This window comes from Rhinichthys klamathensis, unplaced genomic scaffold, assembly GCF_029890125.1.
Source record: "Rhinichthys klamathensis goyatoka isolate OS25496 unplaced genomic scaffold, OSU_Roscu_1.1 h1tg000257l_1, whole genome shotgun sequence".
Taxonomy (NCBI): Eukaryota; Metazoa; Chordata; class Actinopteri; order Cypriniformes; family Leuciscidae; genus Rhinichthys; species Rhinichthys klamathensis.
The window spans coordinates 85,001-98,726 of NW_026606779.1; the positions used below are offsets into that span (position 1 = coordinate 85,001).

The window sequence follows — 13,726 nt, forward strand, 5'->3', positions numbered from 1 at the left end:
ACACGTCTACCCGTCTCTGTCGGTATCCCACAATCCTGTGCGCTTCGGTGGTTGGTTGAAAAGTAAAAAAAAAAAGGGAAATACTATAAAAAGTTCGGTTACACTTTATTTTAAGGTGTCATTGTTACAGTGTAATTATACATTTAAGTACTGAGTAATAATAATTAACAACATGTACTTACCATAGGGTTAGGGTTTGTTGAGGGTTAGTTGCATGTAATTATGCATAATTTACTGTTATTACTACGGTAAGTACATGTGACATATGTAACAAGGACACTAAAATAAAGTGTTTCCAAAAGTTCTATATATGCATCTCGCGGTTTTATTAACTAATCATGCAAATTATTATTATTCTATCTATAAAAGAAGACATTTTTTCATTCTGCATCTCAGTTTTATCAATTAGTGATTTTTCTAAATGACTAAAAAAAATGTTTTTTTTTATAATAATAATTTTTTATATATATTAATCTAGATTTTGAAGTTTTTTGCTATAGAGATTTTTCATCCTGTATCTCGCTATTTTATCAACTAGTCTTTTTTTCTAAAGTTGACTAAAATAAATGTAATTATAATAAATTAAATGATTCTACATTTTCTAGTTTGTGCTATAAAAAAAGTTCAAGATATTTTCTCTCACTGTTTTATCAAGTATTTTTTTTCTAAATTTGACATATTTTTTATTAATAAATAAATTAATAATTAAATTATTCTAAATGTTGCCGTTTTTTGCTGTTTAAGATATTTTTCCTCCTGCATCCAGCTGTTTTATAAAAAAAAAATATATTTTACTAAATTAAAAATGAAATGGTAAATGAATAATAATAATTCAATTATTTAAAATGTTGAATCTGTGCAATAAAAAGTTTTTTTTTATCTACTAGTTATTTTTCTAAATTAGACCATTTAAAATGTAAATAACTAAATAAACAATTTTTTTTAAATGTTCTAGTTTGTGCTATAAAATGTTCAAAAAAACTTTTTCTTGCTAAATATTGCATCTTGCTGTTTTATCAACAAACACATTTTCTAAATTAAACTAAATTTGAAAGTTAAAAATTTTCTAGTTTGTTCTATGAAATGTACAACTCTTTCAAGTAGTAATTTTTCTAAATTAGACCAAAAAACATTAAATTATTCTACATTTTTCTAGTTTCGAGATATTTTGTCATGCTGTTTTATCAGCTAGTCATTTAGGAAAGCCATCAGCGAACTCAAACATGCATATTTGCACATCCCCCAAGTTGTGACGAGCTGTTCTTTAGAAGTTTAAAAGCAGAATGAGATTAGTTCAGGTTGACCTGATGCTTTGAGGCCGGCAGAATAAAAACGGTGAGGCACAGGACGAGTCAGCAGAAACACACCAACGCCTCAGAGTCTCATGACTCGCTCAGACTGAAACACTCGTCATCCTTCAGTAAAGCATCTCAGCTGTGGAGCCAGATCCCTCTCATTCATCATTCATGCACAAAACATGATTCACACATGCGTAGCCAATTTCACATGCATAAGACCAAATTTACATACACAAAAAAACAATTCACGTGCGTGAAATAAAATTTTATATTCATAAAATACATTTCACAAATGCATATACAGGTGAAACTCCAAAAATTAGAATATGGTGCAAAAGTTCATTTATTTCAGTAATTCAACTTAAAAGGTGAAATTAATATATTATATAGACTCATTACATGCAAAGTAAATGGTAAATGGTAAATGGACTGCATTTATATAGCGCTTTCACAGACCCAATGGCCACCAAAGCGCTTTACATTTGCCTCACATTCACCCATTCACACACTCATTCATACACCGACGGGCGGCGAGACGGGCGGCGGCAAGAAAGTGAGATATTTCAAGCCTTTATTAGTTATAATGTTGATGATTATGGCTTACAGTTCTGAAAACCCCAAATTCAAAATTAGAATATTGTGAAAAGCTTTTCATAAGCTGTAAGCCATAATCATCAACATTATAACAAATAAAGGCTTGAAATATCTCACTCTGCATGTAATGAGTCTATATAATATATTAGTTTCACCTTTTAAGTTGAATTACTGAAATAAATGAACTTTTGCACCATATTCTAATTTTTCGAGTTTCACCTGTATACAACTGTGCACAGAAACCTTCGAATGTTTAAAATGTTTATCCTTGAATGTGAATGTGCAAATCGTCATTTGCGCGTGGATCGCCTTGGATTTGTGTGTGCGTATTTTTGAGACTTTCCTGGCAGTGCTACACGGATCAGTCGTACGCTTCAGCCAATCAGATTTAAGCTTATCAATCGACCAATCTGTGTTGAGCAGGACGAGGCCGAGGGCCCTGAGAGGACGGCGCGAGGCCGGTGGCGTGATTGCTGATGAGCGACTCCTGCGCGGCGCACCGGTCTCGGGTCTCTCACGGAGGAGCGGAAGCGTGAAGGAGGAGCGACGGCAGTGAAGAGAGAGAGAGGAACAGGCCTGGACTTATGTTGTGTTTTATGTTTTATTATATGTGCCAACAGTCGTCCGTGAGGGGCTGCTGTCTTTTACTTTCATTTTGTATTTGCTTATTTTATTATTAAAGTCCCTGTAAAGTCAAAATTAAGTATGTGTTCTGAGTTTGTCACACCACAGAAAAATGTGTTATTAGCCACCCAGCCAATTTTGAATGATAAAAAAAGCCGGCAAGGTCATAAAATAAGCTATCAAAATCTTGAAAAACTGCTCTCAAACGCTGGGGGCGTGTCCGCTGGCTGCGCTGAAACCACGCCCACTCGCGGGAAAGCTGCCGACGGTGATATTAGCTGATACTGCTTTCGGGACGGGGAGATGAAGGCCGAGGCGGGAGATAGTCGGTTCGGCCCCATTCACCAGTAACAGCGGATTATCAGTGAATCCCAGTTGTCTCCGACGAAAGTTTATAAAACTATCCCGTGTAAAATGATCACTACACAGAGGCGGGTGTTGGCGGTGATCCTCAGCTCTCCATCAAGGTTGGCTCTTCACAAAATTAATCCACCTCTTCTTGATGTAATCGTTTTTAGGTAATTTAAATAAAGACACCGATCTGTTTTGTACATGATCGCATCCAGGTAGTAGCCTACGCATTTCCGTGTCGAAGGCATAGCTAGCTAGCAAACTGCAGGCTGTAGTAACTAATAGTACTGACAGTAACTCGCGCCAAACTGATGCGAATGTGCTCTATTGTTAGGGGAGGAGCCAGCCTCAGTGGCTCCAGTGCGTCATCAAGTAGGGGCGTGTCCAGGAGCTCAGGGGCTCCAGTGCGTCATCAAGTAGGGGCGTGTCCAGGAGCTCAGGGGCTCCAGTGCGTCATCAAGTAGGGGCGTGTCCAGGAGCTCAGGGGCTCCAGTGCGTCATCAAGTAGGGGCGTGTCCAGGAGCTCAGGGGCTCCAGTGCGTCATCAAGTAGGGGCGTGTCCAGGAGCTCAGGGGCTCCAGTGCGTCATCAAGTAGGGGCGTGTCCAGGAGCTCAGGGGCTCCAGTGCGTCATCAAGTAGGGGCGTGTCCAGGAGCTCAGGGCTCCAGTGCGTCATCAAGTAGGGGCGTGTCCAGGAGCTCAGGGGCTCCAGTGCGTCATCAAGTAGGGGCGTGTCCAGGAGCTCAGGGCTCCAGTGCGTCATCAAGTAGGGGCGTGTCCAGGAGCTCAGGGGCTCCAGTGCGTCATCAAGTAGGGGCGTGTCCAGGAGCTCAGGGGCTCCAGTGCGTCATCAAGTAGGGGCGTGTCCAGGAGCTCAGGGCTCCAGTGCGTCATCAAGTAGGGGCGTGTCCAGGAGCTCAGAGGCTCCAGTGCGTCATCAAGTAGGGGCGTGTCCAGAAGCTCAGGGGCTCCAGTGCGTCATCAACTAGGGGCGTGTCCAGAAGCTCAGGGGCTCCAGTGCATCATCAAGTAGGGGCGTGTCCAGGAGCTCAGGGGCTCCAGTGCGTCATCAAGTAGGGGCGTGTCCAGGAGCTCAGGGGCTCCAGTGCGTCATCAAGTAGGGGCGTGTCCAGGAGCTCAGGGGCTCCAGTGCGTCATCAAGTAGGGGCGTGTCCAGGAGCTCAGGGGCTCCAGTGCGTCATCAAGTAGGGGCGTGTCCAGGAGCTCAGGGGCTCCAGTGCGTCATCAAGACCCGTTTTAGCCCCGCCCAGAAAATCCGGAAAATAGCAATGGTGAAAAACTGTTTAACGGTCTAACTCCACAATTCAGTAATTCACAGTTCACATTCTTTTTAATATGTTTTAGCAATACATTTCTAACATTTATAATGGGTTTAGAATTTTTTTTTAGAATTGCCTTTACAGGGACTTTAAATTGTGTGTTCCCGCCGGTTCCCGCCTCCTTATTCCCATAACATTGAACATTGTTACACGTAAAAAACATTAAACAGTAAAAAAAAAAAATCGAACATTGAACATTAACATTGTAATACGGTGTTGATGTTGTGTTGATGTCGTGTAGATGTTGTGTTGATGTTGTGTGTGTTACCTGTTCTCTTCTTCCAGTAGATGTGCACCTGTAGGTCTCCGTTCTTGTAATACGGTGTGCTGATGTTGTGTAGATGTTGTGTTGATGTTGTGTTGATGTTGTGTAGATGTTGTGTAGATGTTGTGTAGATGTTGTGTGTGTTACCTGTTCTCTTCTTCCAGTAGATGCGCACCTGTAGTTCTCTGTTCTTGTAATACGGTGTGCTGATGTTGTGTTGATGTTGTGTAGATGTTGTGTAGATGTTGTGCAGATGTTGTGCAGATGTTGTGTAGATGTTGTGTAGATGTTGTGTGTGTTACCTGTTCTCTTCTTCCAGTAGATGTGCACCTGTAGTTCTCCGTTCTTGTAATACGGTGTGCTGATGTTGTGTTGATGTTGTGTAGATGTTGTGTAGATGTTGTGTAGATGTTGTGTGTGTGTTACCTGTTCTCTTCTTCCAGTAGATGCGCACCTGTAGTTCTCTGTTCTTGTAATACGGTGTGCTGATGTTGTGTTGATGTTGTGTAGATGTTGTGTAGATGTTGTGCAGATGTTGTGCAGATGTTGTGTAGATGTTGTGTAGATGTTGTGTGTGTTACCTGTTCTCTTCTTCCAGTAGATGTGCACCTGTAGTTCTCCGTTCTTGTAATACGGTGTGCTGATGTTGTGTAGATGTTGTGTAGATGTTGTGTAGATGTTGTGCAGATGTTGTGCAGATGTTGTGTAGATGTTGTGTTGATGTTGTGTAGATGTTGTGTAGATGTTGTGTAGATGTTGTGTGTGTGTTACCTGTTCTCTTCTTCCAGTAGATGCGCACCTGTAGTTCTCCGTTCTTGTAATACGGTGTGTTGATGTTGTGTAGATGTTGTGTAGATGTTGTGCAGATGTTGTGCAGATGTTGTGTAGATGTTGTGTAGATGTTGTGTGTGTTACCTGTTCTCTTCTTCCAGTAGATGTGCACCTGTAGTTCTCCGTTCTTGTAATACGGTGTGCTGATGTTGTGTAGATGTTGTGTTGATGTTGTATAGATGTTGTGTTGATGTTGTGTTGATGTTGTGTAGATGTTGTGTAGATGTTGTGTAGATGTTGTGTAGATGTTGTGTGTGTTACCTGTTCTCTTCTTCCAGTAGATGCGCACCTGTAGTTCTCCGTTCTTGTAATACGGTGTGTTGATGATGTGATGATGTTGTGCAGATGTTGTGTTGATGTTGTGTAGATGTTGTGTAGAAGTTGTGTAGATGTTGTGTAGATGTTGTGCAGATGTTGTGTAGATGTTGTGCAGATGTTGTGTAGATGTTGTGTAGATGTTGTGTAGATGTTGTGTAGATGTTGTGTAGATGTTGTGTGTGTGTTACCTGTTCTCTTCTTCCAGTAGATGCGCACCTGTAGTTCTCCGTTCTTGTAATACGGTGTGCTGATGTTGTGTAGATGTTGTGTAGATGTTGTGCAGATGTTGTGCAGATGTTGTGTTGATGTTGTGTAGATGTTGTGTAGATGTTGTGTAGATGTTGTGTGTGTGTTACCTGTTCTCTTCTTCCAGTAGATGCGCACCTGTAGTTCTCCGTTCTTGTAATACGGTGTGCTGATGTTGTGTAGATGTTGTGTAGATTTTGTGTTGATGTTGTGTAGATGTTGTGTTGATGTTGTGTAGATGTTGTGTAGATGTTGTGCAGATGTTGTGTAGATGTTGTGTAGATGTTGTGTAGATGTTGTGCAGATGTTGTGTAGATGTTGTGTAGATGTTGTGCAGATGTTGTGTAGATGTTGTGCAGATGTTGTGTAGATGTTGTGTGTGTGTTACCTGTTCTCTTCTTCCAGTAGATGCGCACCTGTAGTTCTCCGTTCTTGTAATACGGTGTGCTGATGTTGTGTTGATGTTGTGTTGATGTTGTGTAGATGTTGTGCTGATGTTGTGTAGATGTTGTGTAGATGTTGTGTAGATGTTGTGTAGATGTTGTGTAGATGTTGTGCAGATGTTGTGTAGATGTTGTGTAGATGTTGTGTAGATGTTGTCTGTGTGTTACCTGTTCTCTTCTTCCAGTAGATGCGCACCTGTAGTTCTCCGTTCTTGTAATACGGTGTGCTGATGTTGTGTTGATGTTGTGTTGATGTTGTGTTGATGTTGTGTAGATGTTGTGCTGATGTTGTGTAGATGTTGTGTAGATGTTGTGTAGATGTTGTGCAGATGTTGTGTAGATCTTGTGTAGATGTTGTGTAGATGTTGTGTAGATGTTGTGTAGATGTTGTCTGTGTGTTACCTGTTCTCTTCTTCCAGTAGATGCGCACCTGTAGTTCTCCGTTCTTGTAATACGGTGTGCTGATGTTGTGTTGATGTTGTGTTGATGTTGTGTAGATGTTGTGTAGATGTTGTGCTGATGTTGTGTAGATGTTGTGTAGATGTTGTGTAGATGTTGTGCAGATGTTGTGCTGATGTTGTGTAGATGTTGTGTAGATGTTGTGTAGATGTTGTGCAGATGTTGTGTAGATGTTGTGTAGATGTTGTGCAGATGTTGTGTAGATGTTGTGTAGATGTTGTGTAGATGTTGTCTGTGTGTTACCTGTTCTCTTCTTCCAGTAGATGCGCACCTGTAGTTCTCCGTTCTTGTAATACGGTGTGCTGATGTTGTGTTGATGTTGTGTAGATGTTGTGTAGATGTTGTGTAGATGTTGTGCAGATGTTGTGTAGATGTTGTGTGTGTTACCTGTTCTCTTCTTCCAGTAGATGCGCACCTGTAGTTCTCCGTTCTTGTAATACGGTGTGCTGATGTTGTGTTGATGTTGTGTAGATGTTGTGTAGATGTTGTGTAGATGTTGTGCAGATGTTGTGTAGATGTTGTGTGTGTTACCTGTTCTCTTCTTCCAGTAGATGCGCACCTGTAGTTCTCCGTTCTTGTAATACGGTGTGCTGATGTTGTGTTGATGTTGTGTAGATGTTGTGTAGATGTTGTGTAGATGTTGTGCAGATGTTGTGTAGATGTTGTGTGTGTTACCTGTTCTCTTCTTCCAGTAGATGCGCACCTGTAGTTCTCCGTTCTTGTAATACGGTGTGCTGATGTTGTGTTGATGTTGTGTAGATGTTGTGTAGATGTTGTGTAGATGTTGTGTAGATGTTGTGTAGATGTTGTGTAGATGTTGTGCAGATGTTGTGTAGATGTTGTGTAGATGTTGTGTAGATGTTGTCTGTGTGTTACCTGTTCTCTTCTTCCAGTAGATGCGCACCTGTAGTTCTCCGTTCTTGTAATACGGTGTGCTGATGTTGTGTAGATGTTGTGTAGATGTTGTGTAGATGTTGTGTAGATGTTGTGTAGATGTTGTGTAGATGTTGTGCAGATGTTGTGTAGATGTTGTGTAGATGTTGTGTAGATGTTGTCTGTGTGTTACCTGTTCTCTTCTTCCAGTAGATGCGCACCTGTAGTTCTCCGTTCTTGTAATACGGTGTGCTGATGTTGTGTTGATGTTGTGTTGATGTTGTGTTGATGTTGTGTAGATGTTGTGCTGATGTTGTGTAGATGTTGTGTTGATGTTGTGTTGATGTTGTGTTGATGTTGTGTTGATGTTGTGTAGATGTTGTGTAGATGTTGTCTGTGTGTTACCTGTTCTCTTCTTCCAGTAGATGCGCACCTGTAGTTCTCCGTTCTTGTAATACGGTGTGCTGATGTTGTGTAGATGTTGTGTAGATGTTGTGTAGATGTTGTGTAGATGTTGTGTAGATGTTGTGTAGATGTTGTGTAGATGTTGTGCAGATGTTGTGTAGATGTTGTGTAGATGTTGTGTAGATGTTGTCTGTGTGTTACCTGTTCTCTTCTTCCAGTAGATGCGCACCTGTAGTTCTCCGTTCTTGTAATACGGTGTGCTGATGTTGTGTTGATGTTGTGTTGATGTTGTGTTGATGTTGTGTAGATGTTGTGCTGATGTTGTGTAGATGTTGTGTAGATGTTGTGTAGATGTTGTGCAGATGTTGTGTAGATCTTGTGTAGATGTTGTGTAGATGTTGTGTAGATGTTGTGTAGATGTTGTCTGTGTGTTACCTGTTCTCTTCTTCCAGTAGATGCGCACCTGTAGTTCTCCGTTCTTGTAATACGGTGTGCTGATGTTGTGTTGATGTTGTGTTGATGTTGTGTAGATGTTGTGTAGATGTTGTGCTGATGTTGTGTAGATGTTGTGTAGATGTTGTGTAGATGTTGTGCAGATGTTGTGCTGATGTTGTGTAGATGTTGTGTAGATGTTGTGTAGATGTTGTGCAGATGTTGTGTAGATGTTGTGTAGATGTTGTGCAGATGTTGTGTAGATGTTGTGTAGATGTTGTGTAGATGTTGTCTGTGTGTTACCTGTTCTCTTCTTCCAGTAGATGCGCACCTGTAGTTCTCCGTTCTTGTAATACGGTGTGCTGATGTTGTGTTGATGTTGTGTAGATGTTGTGTAGATGTTGTGTAGATGTTGTGCAGATGTTGTGTAGATGTTGTGTGTGTTACCTGTTCTCTTCTTCCAGTAGATGCGCACCTGTAGTTCTCCGTTCTTGTAATACGGTGTGCTGATGTTGTGTTGATGTTGTGTAGATGTTGTGTAGATGTTGTGTAGATGTTGTGCAGATGTTGTGTAGATGTTGTGTGTGTTACCTGTTCTCTTCTTCCAGTAGATGCGCACCTGTAGTTCTCCGTTCTTGTAATACGGTGTGCTGATGTTGTGTTGATGTTGTGTAGATGTTGTGTAGATGTTGTGTAGATGTTGTGCAGATGTTGTGTAGATGTTGTGTGTGTTACCTGTTCTCTTCTTCCAGTAGATGCGCACCTGTAGTTCTCCGTTCTTGTAATACGGTGTGCTGATGTTGTGTTGATGTTGTGTAGATGTTGTGTAGATGTTGTGTAGATGTTGTGCAGATGTTGTGTAGATGTTGTGTGTGTTACCTGTTCTCTTCTTCCAGTAGATGCGCACCTGTAGTTCTCCGTTCTTGTAATACGGTGTGCCGACTCCCAGAGCGCTCGAGGGTTTTTTCACAGACACTTTCCTCACTTTAGAAACTGCCTCTAAATCAACATTCGAGAGATTAAATATTACTATGATCCATACATTACTCATTACTAATACCCTACTAATGAAACCGCTGATTTCTTTTACTTCGAAACAATTTCACTTAGAAACTCCTAGTAAATTTCACAAATAATTACAGAGAAATGGGAAGTAAGCTTGAGATAAAGCAGAATGAATTGCACTTAATTTAATTAATTATCATATTATTGGATTTTATTGAATTTAAAGTGAAATTTTTAAGTAGAAAGACGTTGTAAAACGTGCTCTTTGTTTTATTCACAACTTCATTAAAAATCATATTTTACAATGTGTGCTGAGTCTCTGAACACAACAACTCAATCAACATTAATATTCTAGACGTCTAGACTTATTCTAATATTCGAAACTTAGAGTTGATAAGTTCGATTAATTTCTGTGAATCAGTTCAATCGATTCGTATGACCTGTTAAATTGGTGGATGTATATGAAAGTTATTAAATATGAAAATATGATTCATCCTTGGGTTTATTTTAGTTAAAGACACTTTGACTATTTACACTTTACTTTTACCATATAAATACTGTATATACGGTCACACTTTAGTTTAGGGTCCAGTTCTCAATATTAACTATGACTTTTGCCTCAATAAACTCATAATTTCTGATTATTAATAGTAAGGTAGTTGTTAAATGAAGGTATTGTGTGATTAAGGGATGTAGATTATGATCATGCAGAATAAGACATTAATATGTGCTTTATAAGTACTCATAAACAGCCAATATCATAATATGCATGATAATAAGATACTAGTTAATAGTGAGAATTGGACCCTAAACTAAAGTATCACCATATCGTTATTATTATATATTCATTTTATTAATTTTTTAAGATTTATATGAAAATACATATTAACATAATTGACTAAATTAAGGATTTTTGAGCATTAAATATGGGAAATAAAGTGTTCTTCCATCATGGTCCATCAAATAACTACAATTATTAAATAAATAAAAATAAAATTATTAAAAAAATTAATAATTAAAATATTTTAAATTAAATAGTCAGTTATATATATATTTATATTGGGGATGAACCGATATAAAAAAAATTGTCTGATAACCGATAATTCTTCATATTTGAAAGCCGATAACCGATATATTGGCCGATAATCAAAATCCAAATTCTTATGTCATTTTTGAGAGTCTGATTACAAAAACAAAAGTCTCGTCATTAAAATCCACATCCCAAACACACAATTATGATGTTCTTATTATAATGTTATGTAGCCGATATCACAGACTTCCGCTGCATCTATTTTCCTTTTCAAAGTGATTCCAATCATATTTCAATCAATTCAAAACCATAATGTTGAACAGTGCGCATCTGAAGAGTCTCAGCTGAAGGAAATAATACAATACAATATTTTTATATTTATCGAATATTATATCATATCAATATATCAAATATTTATCGGCTTTAATATATCGGCCAAATTTTCTAATCAGGCCGATAACGATAACATTAAAAATATATGCATATGTGAGGGATAATCCGCACTGTGCATTGAGCGACTGTAATGCACGACGTTATAGAGATTATATTATTATTATCTGACTTTACTGACGGTTTTACTACACACCTTCCAGCCAATCAGAGTGGCGTATTCAGACAGACTATGGTAATAATCATATTCCCTCATGAGATCGTGCACTGATGATGATGATGTCGTACTTGACTGAGTGTGTTGTTGTGTGTCGATGTGAACGGAGGCTTTGGCACTCTTGAGTCGGCGCTGACCCCAGTACGACACGGCCTGGACCTCCACTGAGCCACTGCAGTTCCACTGAAGCCCGTCCAGAGCCGTCCAGCGCTCCGCCTGCAACACACACACACACACACACACACACACACACACACTCGTTTACATGCCTTCATCAACCAGACCCGTCCAGCGCTCCACCTGGAACACACACACACACACACACACACTCGTTTACATGCCTTCATCAACCAGACCCGTCCAGCGCTCCGCCTGGAACACACACACACACACACACACACTCGTTTACATGCCTTCATCAACCAGACCCGTGTTTCAATGCACTGCTTCAGCATATCTGTGAATTATTTGTTATATATTTAATATATATACTATATCTGACATATAATATATAATAGATTCTGAAATATTTAATTAAATTTTGATGATTATGGCTTACAGATATGAAATCCCCAAATTCAAAAGTAGAATATTGTGAAAAGGTTTTCATATCTGTAATCCATAATCATCACAATTATAACAAATAAAGGCTTGAAATATCTCACTTTGCATGTAATGAGTCTATATAATATATTAGTTTCACCTTTTAAGTTGAATTACTGAAATAAATGAACTTTTGCACCATATTCTCATTTTTCGAGTTTCACCTGTACATAATATATTTGACATTTAATATGACATTTATGTCTGACATATATTTCATATTTTTAACATATTAGGCATATATTTAATACAAAACATATTTAATATATTTGACTGCCTTTTTAATATATTACATATCTGACACATATTTAAAATATAATATTTTTGACATGTACTTAATATATAACACATATTTAATATATAATATATCTGATATATATGTAATATATAAAATGTTTAACATTTAATATATATAACATATTTCATATATAATATATTTGACATATGTCATATATTAAATGTATTTGAGATGTTATATATTAAATATATGACATATATTTGACATTGACATTTAGCAGGTGACATTAAATATATAACAAATTATATAACAAATAAAATTCAAAGCAGTACATTAACAAATATGATTTTTATGGAATAAATAAAGTTTCTAGACATGCATAAATGTGATTTTTTTTTGTTAACGTCTTCTATGTGTGTGTGTGTGTGTGTGTGTTTTGGCTCCTGCAAACATAAATGACATAATAACACAATGAAGAATCTCCGAGCAGACGTTGCTCTTTAGTGTAAGTGTGTGTTTGACATGAAGGCTGTATTCTGTGAGCGTGTGCAGACCTCACACTGATGTGTTTATCAGGAGCACATGTCTCCTGATCACTGCATTCCTCCGCAGCGGGAGCTTGATCGGGTTAGCTATTAAACCGGTTAGTTTGGGCATTCCTGCATCAGCGGGTCGCTAACTCCACACACAGATCGTGTGTCGGAGATCATGAACACACTCGCTGTCGGGTTTGTTTGGAGAGTTTCAGTCGACAGCTTTAATATGTCATGTTTTACTTCTGCTTTATTTCAACACAATACACTCAACTTCTGTTTCTACTTTAGCAGAATGGTTTGAGACTTTTGTGGGACTAGTTATATGGACCCAGAAAAACTGTGGACATGATTAGAAAACGCTAAGTGGATCGGCATTGGAAATAAATGGGAAATACGGAGCAATTTTGGGGGTAAAATCTACAAATCGATGCAGTTTTTGATAATGTCTAAATATACACTCACCGGCCACTTTATTAGGTACCCCATGCTAGTAACGGGTTGGACCCCCTTTTGCCTTCAGAACTGCCTCAATTCTTCGTGGCATAGATTCAACAAGGTGCTGGAAGCATTCCTCAGGGAGTTTGGTCCATATTGACATGATGGCATCACACAGTTGCCGCAGATTTGTCGGCTGCACATCCATGATGCGAATCTCCCGTTCCACCACATCCCAAAGATGCTCTATTGGGTTGAGATCTGGTGACTGTGGAGGCCATTTTAGTACAGTGAACTCATTGTCATGTTCAAGAAACCAATTTGAAATGATTAGAGCTTTGTGACATGGTGGAAGTAGCCATCAGAGGATGGGTACATGGTGGCCATAAAGGGATGGACATGGTCAGAAACAATGCTCAGGTAGGCCGTGGCATTTAAACGATGCCCAATTGGCACTAAGGGGCCTAAAGTGTGCCAGGAAAACATCCCCCACACCATTACACCACCACCACCAGCCTGCACAGTGGTAACAAGGCATGATGGTTCTATGTTCTCATTCTGTTTACGCCAAATTCTGACTCTAACATCTGAATGTCTCAACAGAAATCGAGACTCATCAGACCAGGCAACATTTTTCCAGTCTTCAACTGTTCAATTTTGGTGAGCTCTTGCAAATTGTAGCCTCTTTTTCCTATTTGTAGTGGAGATGAGTGGTACCCGGTGGAGTCTTCTGCTGTTGTAGCCCATCCGCCTCAAGGTTGTGCGTGTTGTGGCTTCACAAATGCTTTGCTGC

At 39.1% G+C, this 13,726-nt stretch overlaps 1 protein-coding gene across 1 annotated transcript in view; it reads right to left on the bottom strand.

The window, feature by feature from the left end:
* The window catches only part of LOC130101510 (anosmin-1), an 83,861-nt gene that overhangs the window by 17,899 nt on the left and 52,236 nt on the right, over positions 1-13,726 (bottom strand). The window contains exons 8-9 of the mRNA XM_056267279.1: positions 11,193-11,337; positions 9,359-9,478 (exon numbers count right to left, since the gene is read on the bottom strand). Of these exons, the coding sequence (XP_056123254.1) occupies positions 9,359-9,478; positions 11,193-11,337 (265 nt within the window). The remainder of the gene's footprint in view (positions 1-9,358; positions 9,479-11,192; positions 11,338-13,726) is intronic.